General features: G+C 40.3%; 1 protein-coding gene across 4 annotated transcripts in view; it reads right to left on the minus strand.

Moving 5' to 3' along the window:
- LOC135112248 (uncharacterized) overlaps positions 1–14,567 on the minus strand; it is a 136,668-nt gene that overhangs the window by 47,556 nt on the left and 74,545 nt on the right. Inside the window, exons 1-2 of one of the 4 annotated variants that reach the window (XM_064026508.1) lie at positions 4,107–4,126; positions 1,351–1,512 (exon numbers count right to left, since the gene is read on the minus strand). The exons of 2 other annotated variants lie outside the window; for them this stretch is intronic. In XM_064026508.1, coding sequence (XP_063882578.1) covers positions 1,351–1,392 — 42 coding nt within the window. In that variant the 5' untranslated portion in view covers positions 1,393–1,512; positions 4,107–4,126. Of the gene's footprint in view, positions 1–1,350; positions 1,513–4,106; positions 4,127–14,567 lie in introns of those variants that run through there. One more of the 4 variants, XM_064026507.1, reaches the window with a different exon arrangement.

The following is a 14,567-nucleotide window of genomic DNA, read 5'->3' on the forward strand; positions in this document are numbered from 1 at the left end:
GACATATGAAAATAAGTAAAACAGAACACAGTAAGACAGAACAGAATGCCTGATCTCCAATCCACAGATTATATAAGTAAAACAGAACACAGTAAGACAGAACAGAATGCCTGATCTCCAATCCACAGATTATATAAGTAAAACAGAACACAGTAAGACAGAACAGAATGCCTGATCTCCAATCCACAGATTATATAAGTAAAACAGAACACAGTAAGACAGAACAGAATGCCTGATCTCCAATCCACAGATTAGAGGTTTTGTTTAAGTATTGCAAGTTTTGTGAATTTGTGGATGATATAAAAATATTAAACAATCTCAGTAAAACAAAACAAAAAATACCAAAGTATTCACACTATACAAGTGTTGTCTGAACATTGCAAGGTTAATGAATTTGACAGGAAGGAATGAAGGACATGAAAATATTAAACAACCTCAGTCAAATAACACAATTAAATAAAATAAATTACCTAATCTCTAATAAAGCCAATAAAAAGGTTTGTTAATGGATGAATGACATGAAAATATTAAACATCCTCAGTAAAATAACACAATTAAGCAATAAATGACCTAATTTCTAATAAGCCCAATAAAAAGTTTAGTTTGAGCAATGCAAGTCTCATGCATTAGAAAGGAGGGACTGTAGAACATAAGATGGAGAGAATGATATAGGGAAAATAATGAAATAAGCTCAAGGAAGGCCTTATAGTGGCATAAGTGAAACACCTTTCTTAGCTCTCGGGTTCTGAGTCACTAACTCTGGCAAGTGCCACAATTCTGCCCCCTTTATGTGCCCTCCGTCATATTCATACGGGTACCTACAGTCAATAATTCTGCAGGAGGCAAGTTTATCATTGTACTTGCCCTTAATAACATCAGCTAGAGTATGAACACTTATAGACTGAAGGTCTGGGTGTTTCCCAATCTCAAGGATAGGAAGCAACAGAGCCTTGGAGAAGTCACCAGTGAGATTCTCTTCACATTTATAACTTTTGTTTAAAGCCTTCATTATAGAGACATGAGTTTCCGAGTGGCAACAATTCATCTCTGGATCAGAGGATGACCTGAGTGGATCCAGTTTCCTGAGTTTGGTCTCCACAGTACTGGCACCCATTTCTGAATGTGATCGTTCTATGGGATAAATGTGCCCACAGTTGGAACCATGGTTGTCTGGCGATAAGCTGATTGAAAATTCAGTTGAGTCAAAGAGGCTGGACCGAGGCGTGTCACAAGTACTGGAGGAGAGTGAGAGTCATCGGCATGGAGTGCCAGAGAGGGTGGTGTAGTGTGGGGACACAGCCAGGTTAGACTTGGGTGAGAAGTTATCATCACTGAACTGAAATGACTTACACTCTCTTCACTGCAGCACATTGTCATACAAGTCTTGGGCATTCATGGTAGTAGTGTTTCTTCTTTGCTTGTGCAGCTGTGCTTCTTTACCTACTCAGGTGTTCAGATCCAGTAATTCACTTCTGTCCAAGTTCTGCAAGTTCTTGCTGTACATTCTTGTCCCTTGAAAGCAACATTGCAATTAAAACTAACATAACAAAAGTAACAAAACATATTTGTACAAGAGTTGAATAAAACAAATAAAATAAAAAATCTATTTACTTGATTTACATCAGATTTTTTATATAAATCAATTCTTTTATTACAGGCAAAGCAAAGTTTTCTAAGGAGATTGTTGTTTCATTTTGAGCTGCCTGATCCAGCCCAGCTCAACTATAACACTCTTGAAACACTAATATCTCTTCAACAACATAGCCGATTGTAACAAAATTTGCACCATATGACAACACAACTCTATCAATTTTATATGATATAGCTTTCATCTCTTCTATTGGCTGAAGTCAAAGGGTAACTTGTAAAAAGTAGAAGTGTGTCAAAATTGGGATTTTGTAAACCAAACTTCAGTTTTTGCAGGTTTTCATCAACTTTTGTTTGTCTCAACAAAAGTGGACACCAATAAACACAAAATGAAATTTCCTATCCAACAGTACATAGCACAACCATTCGACTCTTGCAATGTTTTTTGCTAGAGTGATCTGAATATTAGTCAAGTGCACAATCTGCAGGGTGCTTCCACTGTTTCATTACTGACAGCTTCGCTCATCAATCGCCTTCCAGGCACTTTACTGGTTTAACCCTTATAGGGTGGATGGTGTCTATAGTTGATGCAATGTAGAGGCAGGTGGCTTCTATAGTTGACCTATAATTTCAAATTTCAAATTTTCCAAAGTTCACGGTGGCAGAAGATTGAAGAGGAAGAATTGATAAGTGTGATGCTATTACATGTTAAGTAGTTGGTCAAAGCAGAGTTGAGAAATTGATGGAACATGACCTATTTTCACTGAATTGTCAAAACCAGCCCAGGTTGGAGGGGTGTCCATGAGGAATGTTCCTGTCCTTTAGGGGTTTAGGGGTTGTTCCAGTAACTATTTGTTTCAGTCTTATGAGGCCATTTTCTTGTATCAAACTTGGCCAGTGTTAAATGAAACTGTACTTTAATATACATTACCCAAGAGGAGTTTTTCACATAAAAATCATAGCTTAATCAGATCTGTTAGGTTAAAGTAACTATACATAAATACAAAGAAAAAGAAGTGGAACTCCAATCAAACATAAAAGTACAATAAAAAAAAAAAAAAAAAAAAAAAAAAATATATATATATATATATATATATATATATATATATATATATATATATATATATATATATATATATATATATATATATATATATATATATATATATATATATAATTTAAATCATTAGATATTTGACCCAATGTAACATTTCAATAATTTTGGATACAGTATATTTAATTTTGATTTAAATAATTATTTTTTACGATGATTTAAATAAACTTAAATAATTTGACTTAAATCAAACCTACCCTGTCATGCACGTCACAACAAATTTTTCCTGCCATCACCTAAGTGAATAATGTAGTTATTGTCAGTAACAGCCCCCCAAAAATAAGAGGAGATGCAGGGCCAAGGAAATATGTATATACAAGATGCCCTAATCACATCCTAGCTTAGCTTCCTATTGTCCCCTCTACTCCCCTCCCTTGCCTTACCCTCCCACCTCTGTCCTCCCATGCTGTGTGATCAATCAGGCTAACAAACTCCACCCATGCAATACAATGGTGCATAAGTGGACACAATGCCACTCAAAGGATGGACTCATAAATCTCATGAAGTATAATGACAGGTTTAGTGAAATTTCATGTACTACAGGGAGTGTGTCAGTGCACTGAGCTGTTCATCTGCATTCACCTGTCACACCACGAACCACACAACAGTCACACCACACCACACAACCTGTCACACCACCACGTACCACACCCCACAATACCTCAGCCACACCAAACCTGAAGCAAGTCTAGGCCTCACCACACCACACGCCACACTACACATAAACCCACAACACCTTAGTCACACCACACTTACACCAGATCTCGGCCCCACTATACCTCAGTACACCACCACACCACACACCACCACGACAAGCACACATCAAAGAACACCTGACCACAGCACACCGCACCTATACCACGGCATGTGCACACCACGGAGGACACCACACTTCGCTTCAACCAAGCCACGTCAGTCTCAGTAATCCTACGCTGCAGACTCATTCCTCACTCAACTTTACCCAAGCTACTTAACAAGATGACCAGCATGACGCACTGACACATGAAAATCAAAGTATATAAGAGTCGTATAACACTAATCATCCCTGGTTATGACGAGAGAACGGCCGCGTCGATCAAGTCTGTCCTCTCATAACATTAGCAAGTGTTCCTGAAATATTTCCTGTCAAGGGATACTTATCAAAACTATCAAGCGCTTATCTATCATTGTGGTAACCTACGACAACAGCTCATTGAAACTTAGATTAATTATATCACCGGCAGCAGCTCCTTCCCGTCATCTCTTTTTAGCCAAGAATCAGTTTTCTTTCACCCTCCCTAACTGACTGGCGATCAGTCAAAGTCTTATCTACCATAGCTACGACCTACGACAACAGCAAGCTTATTAAAACATGAAAAATAAAAATAAAATTAAAATTAATTATATAACCAGCAACAGCTCTTACCCGTCCTCTCATTCTCTCTGTGGCAAAGAAAGTTTGACGTTCTCCAAACGTCTTTCATTGAATATTTAAAAACAATATACCCACGGGATCGGTCAAAAACTATCCACCTCCTACTATACTGACGAATATATAAAAAAAATTTCAAATACATAATGTGATGAGTTAATAATAAGGGACTAAAGCTTCAATAGAACAAAGTCAAATGAATGATTAAATTTAAATTATGAAGTGACTCAATCCTTATGTGTTTCATATCTTTAAGTAATGGTTCAAAACTATGAATTATAGTTCTTTTTGAAACTGGAATTAATCCATCACTATTTTCTTTCCCTTTGTCTTACATGCAACGCCTCACTCAAGGCCATTTAAAATCAGCTGGGACTCTCTCTCTCTCTCTCTCTCTCTCTCTCTCTCTCTCTCTCTCTCTCTCTCTCTCTCTAAGTATTCAGGCCAACATCGTAGATAATTCTAAATGAACTAATAATTAAATAAACCATTGTAACCATACCATGCAATATATATATATATATATATATATATATATATATATATATATATATATATATATATATATATATATATATATATATATATATATATATATATATATATATATATATATATATATATATATATATATATATATCAACAAGTATAACAAATTAAAACCACTTGTTTTTCACCCAAACCTATAAGACATAAAAGTGTACCAGGAACACATTTATAAAGAATAAAATCTTACCAGAACACACTTTGAAGGAATAAAATCGTACCCCAGAACCACATTTCCTCAAGTATTTCACACCAGACGCCAGCGGAGGAGCAACATTATAAATATACACCTCAGTTTGCCTTCGTAAGCTATTGCCGGAGCGCGAGTTTGTTTTCAAGTGTTGTACACAAAGTCACTGACCCAGATAGTTGAGAGCTGGGGGAGTTTTAACTAGAAGCAAACATCACACACACACACACACACACACACTCCCTCCCTCAGTACCTGCCCTGCCAGCCCACGATAAAACAGTATATCAAAACAACACACACACACACACACACACACACACACACTGAAAACATACTCGTACTCTGGGAAGTGAAACCAAAGCAATTTTAAGAGAGAGAGAGAGAGAGAGAGAGAGAGAGAGAGAGAGAGAGAGAGAGAGAGAGAGAGAGAGAGAGATCTGCCCTGCGCCACACACACACACACACACACACACACATTCAGTTGGATAGTTTTCTTTTCCTATATTGAGTAAAAGAGCTCTCTCTCTCTCTCTCTCTCTCTCTCTCTCTCTCTCTCTCTCTCTCTCTCTCTCTCTCTCTCTCTCTCTCTCTCTCTGTGTGTGTGTGTGTGTGTGTGTGTACGGAAAGAAGAGAGGGAAGGAAGGGAAGATGAAAGATGGTGAGTGATGAAGGAAGAATGAGGGAGAGAAGAAAGATAGTGAGGAGGGAAGAAAGGAAGAAAAGGAAGAGAGAGAGAGAGAGAGAGAGAGAGAGAGAGAGAGAGAGAGAGAGAGAGAGAGAGAGAGAGAGAGAGAGAGAGAGAGAGAGCAGTAATAATATATGCATCAGTAATTACTCAACTAAGATACACATTCATAAAGTAAACACACACGTCTCAGAAACATGCTGCCGCCTGACGCGCCTCGCCCTACCCGTGCCACCAGACACCACAATAAGATAACGCCCCTAAAGGCGCCACGTACGGACCGGTACAGACTCAGTGCGATTCCCACCATGGTGCGAGCCATCAATCAATAGTCCCTTCTAGATTTGACTTACCTTTAGGATTAATGTCAAGTATTTCCCCACCCCCAATGTACATTTTCAGTGTGTTGACTGCCTAAAGGATAAACCGTTTATTATTATTATTATTATTACACACACACACACACACACACACACACACACACACACACACACAAACACAAACACACCTGGCATCCCCTCAAGGGACAACGAAGCCTCTACTCTCCCCTCTTGCGGCCGTATCTTCGCCCTCACATTCCCCTCACAACATTCCCGCACCGAGAGAGAGTTTCACCTCCCCTCATAGCGACACATTAGGTAAAAATTTCCTCTCATTTCCCTTTTTACATTCTCAGAAACTCTACACTCCAATGACGTCATACTAGTTCTAATATTTCCTTTATATATATATATATATATATATATATATATATATATATATATATATATATATATATATATATATATATATATATATATATATATATATATATATATATATATATATATATATATAAATATATATATATATATATATATATATATATATATATATATATATATATATATATATATATATATATATATATATATATATATATATATATATATATATATATATATATATATATATATATATAAATAAATATATATATATATATATATATATATATATATATATATATATATATATATATATATATATATATATATATAAATATATATATATATATATATATATATTTTTTTTTATCCCTTCACGGTTTCCCTTCATATATATTTTCCCCACAACTATCTTACATCCATCTTACATTTTCCCCTTCCTGGCAACATTCCGTAGCGTAATGGATCCGGCCTTTCCCTTCCAGCCCCTTCCATCCCCTTCCAGTTCCCTTCTAGTCCCCTTCCTTTTCCCCTTCCCTTCTCTGCCTCATACTTGTAACTCTGCATCGCCACTTCCACCAGCACCACCACCACCACCACCACCTCAATTTACCTGTTCTCATTTCGTTACATCAGTTTGCTCTTTCTTACAATGTGTAGTGGTGCTTTGTGTGTTTTATCTCATTTCAGTGTTGCTATTTGTGTTATTTTCACTTTCTTCTGTGTTATTTTATCTTTCTTCTATCTATCTATCTATCTATCTATCTGTTCATTCCTTCACTGCTTTCTTGCACATCTTTCCTATTAATCAATCTGTGCAAAGTGTTCCGTTTATTTCATCCTTATTTCACGCTCCTTATTGCTTCCCTCACTCCTGCTGGTATCTTCCCCTTCAACGCTCTCTTTCTCTCAGCCTCCGCTAAGCTTCTCTCTACCACCTGTTTCTTATTAATCTTACTTTTTCCTCCCACTTAGGGCGATGCGAGGCGAGATCTGCCAAGCGGGATGCTAAGTGTAGCTGTAAAATAGCGTTCACTTACTTAGATATTGGTGTTCGCATGATTTTCCTCGTGTATACTCGTATTAAAGGAGGTATTTGGTTTAAAAGTGTGTGTGTGTGTGTGTGTGTGTGTGTTTACTTTTCCGGCGAATGAGATATAAAATTAAAAGTCTGACAAAATATCGCAAGAAAAGGAATTTAAGTTATGAATTCAATAAATAAAGAGAGAGAGAGAGAGAGAGAGAGAGAGAGAGAGAGAGAGAGAGAGAGAGAGAGAGAGAGAGAGAGAGAGAGAAACACTACATGCTCCCTTCACCGCCACAACACTCAACACCACACCGCTAAACACTTCACTCACCACGACAACAGCACCGTTTCGTCTCACTCCGCCCATCACCTTCCCTATCTCCTTTCCTTCCCTCCTTCCTCCTCAGAGTGAAGAGAGGAGAAAGAAAAACCAAAAACACTCATCTCCCCTCTGAGATCTAAGACGAGAAGACCCACCATACCACAATACCTCGCCTCACTTTCCCTCTCCTTCTATCGTATTCTTAAACACTTCTGCACCGCGCCTCTACTACATTCAAAAGACTCTAGTTGATGTTACACGAGTTTCTAACAGCATTTCTACGGTTCTAGTGTCAAATTAATGAGATTTCTACGTCATTAACAGCAGAAACTGGAGAAACACTCTTGAGAACCTAGCTAATCATTTCAGTGGCCTTGGAAAATAGACAAGATGAGAGAGGAAAGCGTTCAGAACAAGGACAATTTCTCTCTCTCTCTCTCTCTCTCTCTCTCTCTCTCTCTCTCTCTCTCTCTCTCTCTCTCTGCCTCCCTCCAGCTACTGCCATCCCAAGCTGCTGTGAATATTACCGCCGCCGCTAATAGTGTTCAGGGCAGACTCAAGGGATTGGATTTCCGCTTCCAGATTCCGGTTTTTCTTGTAAGAGGAAAACGAGGGCATCTGTGGGAGGCGGCGGCGGCGGCGGTGGAGGAGGCGGAGGAGGAGGAGAAGGAATATAAATGGATGCAAAAAATACTGGTAGGTGAAAAAAAAAAAAAAAAATAAATAAATAAATAAATATATATATATATATATATATATATATATATATATATATATATATATATATATATATATATATATATATATATATATATATATATATATATATATATATATATATATATATATATATATATATATATATAAGTAAAAGAGCAAAAATAACAATAGATCTGTTGCTGAGAGATTAAATTCTGAAATGGATCTACTGATGGGAGGGATGTGGTGTCGTGCTGGCGTGGGGGGAGAGGAGACCATGGGGAAGACGAAGATAAAGGCTATAAAGACGGCTAAGAAGACGAAGACGAAGACGAAGGCTAAGAAGAACAACAACAACGAAGACAACAACAACAATAACAACAAAGCAACACGAACGAGAAAAGGAAAAAACAAGAACAAGAAACAAAAAAAACAAGAAAAACAAGAAGAACAAGAATAAAAACAAGGAGGAGGAGGAGGAGGAGGAGGAGGAGGAGGAAGAGGACGACGAGAAGGAGGAGGAGGAGGAGACGTTTATCTAGGAGCAGTGAGGAGTTGGGAAATAGTAAGGGGCGGGAGGGAGGGGAGTAGGGGGGCTGGGAGAAGAGGTTACATCACACTGCCTTTCCTTGAGGTAGTGCTAACAACTGGTCAATAGAGTCAATCTGTGTTAACTCTCTCTCTCTCTCTCTCTCTCTCTCTCTCTCTCTCTCTCTCTCTCTCTCTCTCTCTCTACCACTACCGCCACCACCTCCTTCTCTTCTTCTCTACTGTATTATTCAGCCTTTTTTTTTCTCCCTCTTTTTCCTCTTCCTTTCCACCTTACTTTTTCTCCTCCTCCTTCTCCTCCTCCTCCTCTACCAGATGCCTTCCTGTTGGGGATGTTCCTCTCTTTCTATCACCTTTCTCTCTCTCTCTCTCTCTCTCTCTCTCTCTCTCTCTCTCTCTCTCTCTCTCTCTCTCTCTCTCTCTCTCTCTCTCTCTCTCTCTCTCTCTCTCTCTCTCTCCTTCACAAGTTTTCAGTGATAACAGTTTCCCTCCCTCGAGATACTGAGGCGAGACACTGACACCGACAGACACACACACACACACACACACACACACACACACACACACACACACACACACACACACACACACACACACACACACACACACACATACAGAAAGGACCAAATTTTTCCTTCAAGAGAGAAAACTCTACTCTAATTTCTCTCTCTCTCTCTCTCTCTCTCTCTCTCTCTCTCTCTCTCTCTCTCTGACACCATAATAATGTGATAATTCTACAGACGGACCGGATCTCTATCACACACATTTCCCTCACGTCTGCGTCTTAATATAGAGAGGACGTGTCGGGGGCAGACCAGAGGAGGCATTAGCATTAGGAGAGGTTGTGGTGACGGCACGTAGGTTAGGTTATGTTAGGTTAGGTAGTAGTAGTAGTAGTAGTAGTAGTAGTAGTAGGAGAAGGAACATTAATAAAGAACAAATAGCAGCTCTTCCTTTGTGTGTGTGTGTGTGTGTGTGTGTGTGTGTGTGTGTGTGTGTGTGTGTGTGTGTGTGTGTGTGTGTGTGTGTTTACGAGGCAGCCTGTGATAAATCAAACTATCTAATCTAAAGTGAGATATAGGATAGCGAAGAGGGAGGTAGAGGAGGAGGAGGAGGAGGAGGAGGAGGAGGAGGAGGAGGAAAAGGATATGGAGGAAGAAGTAGTAGTAGAAGAAGAAAATGAGTATGAATCGTATTTATTGGAAAAAGAAGATAACAACAACAACAACAACAACAACAACAACAACAACAACAACAATAAGACATCGTGCCATTACAGTCGTACCCTCAGTGCCTGGCCACACAGAGCCCCTGCAGGAGAACACACAGCGCCTGGCGAGGGAGGCTGGCTGGTGGCGCCTCCCGACTGCACACCCTTAAGCTGACACTCGCGGGGCAATGACAACACTTCTTGCCTCCTCGCCGCTACTCTCTTATCCTACCGCGCCTAACCTCTCCCTGTCTCCCTCTGTCTTCCTCTCCCTGTCTCCCTCCCTCCTTGCCTGCGTGTTGTGGCTTCTCTCGTGTCCCAGAAGGCAGATATTGAGGTATTTTCATTTCTACGTTTGAGTGAGCATCTTTCATTCATGTGGCAAAAATTCATGTTATTTTCTACCTTCGTGTTCTTTTCAGCTTCTTGTGTTGTGTTGGTTTGCCAGTATTAAAAAGGTAGATTTTTTTTTTTGTTTGTTTGTTTTTGAGCGACGCATATCTCATAGACAGACAATCACTGTTTAAATTTTTGTTCCATTCTACGAGTCCATTGTCTGTTGAGAGGGATTGCCACGTGTGGGTATGACGGCTTCCTGTAGCTTCCCTTGCTTTCTTATGGTCGTATGTCGTTATCTCTAAGTATATTTTCTTGTGTTTATCCTCTACAGAATACCTTTACCTTACATTCTATTTCTGCTGTCCGTAATCTCTTTATCTCTTTAGTTTCTCGTCATACAATTACAGGATGAAAATTCCACAGTTTTGTTTCCATCTCAATTCTATCTATTTATGCAGACCTTGCCTTGCACCCTCTCTCTCTCTCTCTCTCTCTCTCTCTCTCTCTCTCTCTCTCTCTCTCTCTCGAACTAACCAACACACCATCAGACAGCTTCTTGAGACATTAGAAGTAAGGTGAAGCAAGGAATACAGCACAGGAAGAGGAGAACAGAGAGAGAAATAGAACCAGTGACTTATAACACATATTTGCTTTCAGTGTTTATTCCTTGTAACACTAGTGAGGGGTAGGGGTGGTGGTGCTGGTGGTGATGGTGGCAATAAGCGTGATGATGGTTCAATCCCCCAAGCATTAATTACAGCGGCGCGGCGATCATGTTACCGATAGCTTTTATAGCCGTGGGGAATATTAAGCTTATTAAGGGTGGTGGTGGTGGTAGAGAGAGAGAGAGAGAGAGAGACGGGGGGGGGGACACGTATTCCCTAGTATAACCATCCCATCATCCTCAAAGCTACATCTCACCTCTCAAAGCTCTTTATTCCACTCCCCCACACTCCTCTACCACACACATCTTTCCCTCTCATCCACTCTTCACTCACGAACCTACATCACTACCTTCCCTTCCTTAAATCTACACAAACTGCTGCCTGACACGAACACCGGAACTCGCAAACACTCTTAAGACTTTCCACAATCTAAGCTTAGTAAAACAACGCGACTGACTGACACAGGGTAAACACAAGACAGCAAAGGTGTCAGATATAAACCCAAACTAAGAGCCAACACGACAAACTTGCTCAATTTTGCCCTAGCCTTGCGTAATTCAGTACTCCCTCTAGTCTAGTCTAGTACTCTCCCTCTAGTCCCAAGACGGTGGAGGCAATTAAAAGTCCCACATCACACAAAACTCGTGAAATTCTGGAGACGAAACACTTCCAACAAGCATCCCTCGCTTCCTCATTACAAGAGGCTTAGCGGACACGAACAGATGCACAAACAGACGCACACACGCCACGGGAGACTGCGCTAAAACTATTTACTAAAGTGCTCAGTACCTCGAGGCCGATTAGCTTCAAGTCCAGCAGTGGGAAAAAAAATCGTGGCAAGCGTATTCATGTATTCAGAGCCAATGTAGTTAATCCCTTTCAAATATAATCCCGTGACAGAGACTCGGCGTGGATCCTGACATAAGCCCCTGGCAGCTCGCCAAATACGTTAACTCGCTACAAAAACCTTTTCTCTCCCGTCATGAAATCGAGTATCATCAACAGGGGGGATAAAAATTTCTTGGGTAAGGAGGAGACAAATGAATGGAGGAGGTAAGGAAAGGCAGACGACAGTGACTTCTACTATATTTTCTTATGTATAAGAGAGAAAGACGTTATGGATGGTTTATACTCGTAGATGCATTGAAAGAGGACATGCGTTGAAGAAGACCGGAAGATTATCACGGTTGTAAGTCAAGTAACCAGCAACACTCCCATTGTTCTTTGTGTTCTCCCTCAACACTACACTCTCATCTACTGACAGGCTCCTTTTAAAACATGCCGACTGATTCATCCTTAGATCACGGGGCTTAATATCAAAGGAAAACACTAAACACAGGTATATTACTATATTAAACCGTAACTGAACACCTGAACTTTGTGTGTGATGCGTCCTCTCTAAAGAAGACGTGTGGACGAACCTTAACCGAATATAGTACTCCTGCCTCCGCCTCTCCATGCTACCTTACGCTTGAAAAACTGTAAAAATATGTTGATTCAGATAGCAGAGTATTGAGTCTGGACGAGGGCACGCGCTGCCCCCACGCTACCTCTCAGTATTCTTGCCCCGAGGATGCATTATAAACTCGTGGCTGGGAATAACAAGGGTTTCTTCAGTGGTGGTAGCGGCAAAACTAAGTAAATATGTTAATAAAGAATTCTCGTTTTGGTAAAAGTATGAACAATGATACAAAGAACAGTTACCTTTATTCTTTGTAACTTTATTTTTTGGTCTGGTGTCCCTTTCTGTCTGTTTTGTCTGTCTGTCTGTGTCTCTTTCTTGTCTGCTTCGGTATCCTATTCTTTCTTTATTCTCTGTTTTCATTTATTTCTGTCTGTTTCTTTGTTTAGGTATATTTTTTTCCTGTCTCATAATCTGTGTCTCTGTTTTTGTCTCCTGTCACTGGTTGTTTCGATATCTGTCAATATTCCTGTCAATGTGTCTTTCTTTTATTTTCTGTCGATGTGTCTCAGTAATTTTTTGGCCAATGTCCGAGTCGATATTTTATTTTCTCAGCCACAGTCTAATTTTAGATCTGTTAACACCAGTACCTCTCTCTCTCTCTCTCTCTCTCTCTCTCTCTCTCTCTCTCTCTCTCTCTCTCTCTCTCTCTCTCTCTCTCTCTCTCTCTCTCAGTCTCTTTAAGGTCGTTCAGGGTCGGTCCCTTCAACAGCTCCACCACAAAGCAACAAAACACATCACACCCGCACCCTTTCCTCTCCCTCTCTCCCTTCCTCTCCTCTTCCCTCTCATTCCCTCCTTCCCTCCCTCCCAGCCTATCTCATTCGCCACCTCCCTTACTCACTCGATCTCCTCACTCGTTCTTTTTTCGTCTTCCTGCTTCCCTCTTCCCCTCCTCCTCAAGCCTTTTTCCTCCTCCCACTCTTCCTTTCACTGTCCCTCCTCCTCCTCTTCTTCTTCTGCTTGCAGCCTTTCCCTTTTTCTTTTATCCCCACAGCCAGTTTCAGAAGACTTGGTGTCAAATTATCATAGAAATGAGAGAACATCACATCGCTCTCTCTCTCTCTCTCTCTCTCTCTCTCTCTCTCTCTCTCTCTCTCTCTCTCTCTCTCTCTCTCTCTCTCTCTCTCTCTCTCTCTCTCCTGCGCCTCTTGTACCCAACGGCCTTCATGCAACTGATGGTTCAACTCACACACACACACACACACACACACACTCAGACAACACACACAAAAAAAGTCATTCTTGTGTAAATACGTACTGGAGAGAGAGAGAGAGAGAGAGAGAGAGAGAGAGAGAGAGAGAGAGAGAGAGAGAGTGTTTGCGTAAGAGGCAATATCGTGAGAGGGAGAGACAATAAGGAGAAAGGAAAATGGGGGAAAACAAACAAAAGGAAAAGAGAGCAAGGTCGCGGAGAGGGGAAGGAGAGGAAAAAAATAGAATGAGACAATGTAAAATAAGTCAGCAATGAGAGGAGGAGGAGGAGGAGGAGGAGGAGGAGGAGGAGGAGGAGGAGGAGGAGGAGGAGGAAGAAAAGGAAGAGAAAATGAGAACAGGAAAAAGGACACTGCCAAGTGAGGAAAAAGCTAAAAGAAAAAAAAAACTGTCGGAAAGCACAAAAAAAAAAAAAAAAAAAAAATAAAAGAAATAAAAGAATAAAAGTAACGAAGGAAACGAGGGACAAGGGAAAAGTGAATATGCGGAGGAGAGAAAAATCTAAGTAGATAAAAAGGGAATGATTAGTGTCAGAGAGAGAGAGAGAGAGAGAGAGAGAGAGAGAGAGAGAGAGAGAGAGAGAGAGCGCCACCGCCACGAGCGTCGATATTTCTTGCAGTGGCGCAGGAGGAGGAGGAGGAGCAGGAGGAGGAGGAGGAGGAGGACTGCAGCTGATGGGACAGTAGTGGCTTAATCTTGCTCGCAGAATAATTTTCATCGTTGCGTGTGTGTGTGTGTGTGTGTGTGTGTGTGTGTGTGTGTGTGTGTGTTTGTTAGCTCATTTCTGCTTAACAATAACAAACTGAATTCTAAAATAGGTAGCACGCTCACACACACACA

Source organism: Scylla paramamosain, chromosome 23 (genome assembly GCF_035594125.1).
Source record: "Scylla paramamosain isolate STU-SP2022 chromosome 23, ASM3559412v1, whole genome shotgun sequence".
In the NCBI taxonomy this organism is placed as follows: domain Eukaryota; kingdom Metazoa; phylum Arthropoda; class Malacostraca; order Decapoda; family Portunidae; genus Scylla; species Scylla paramamosain.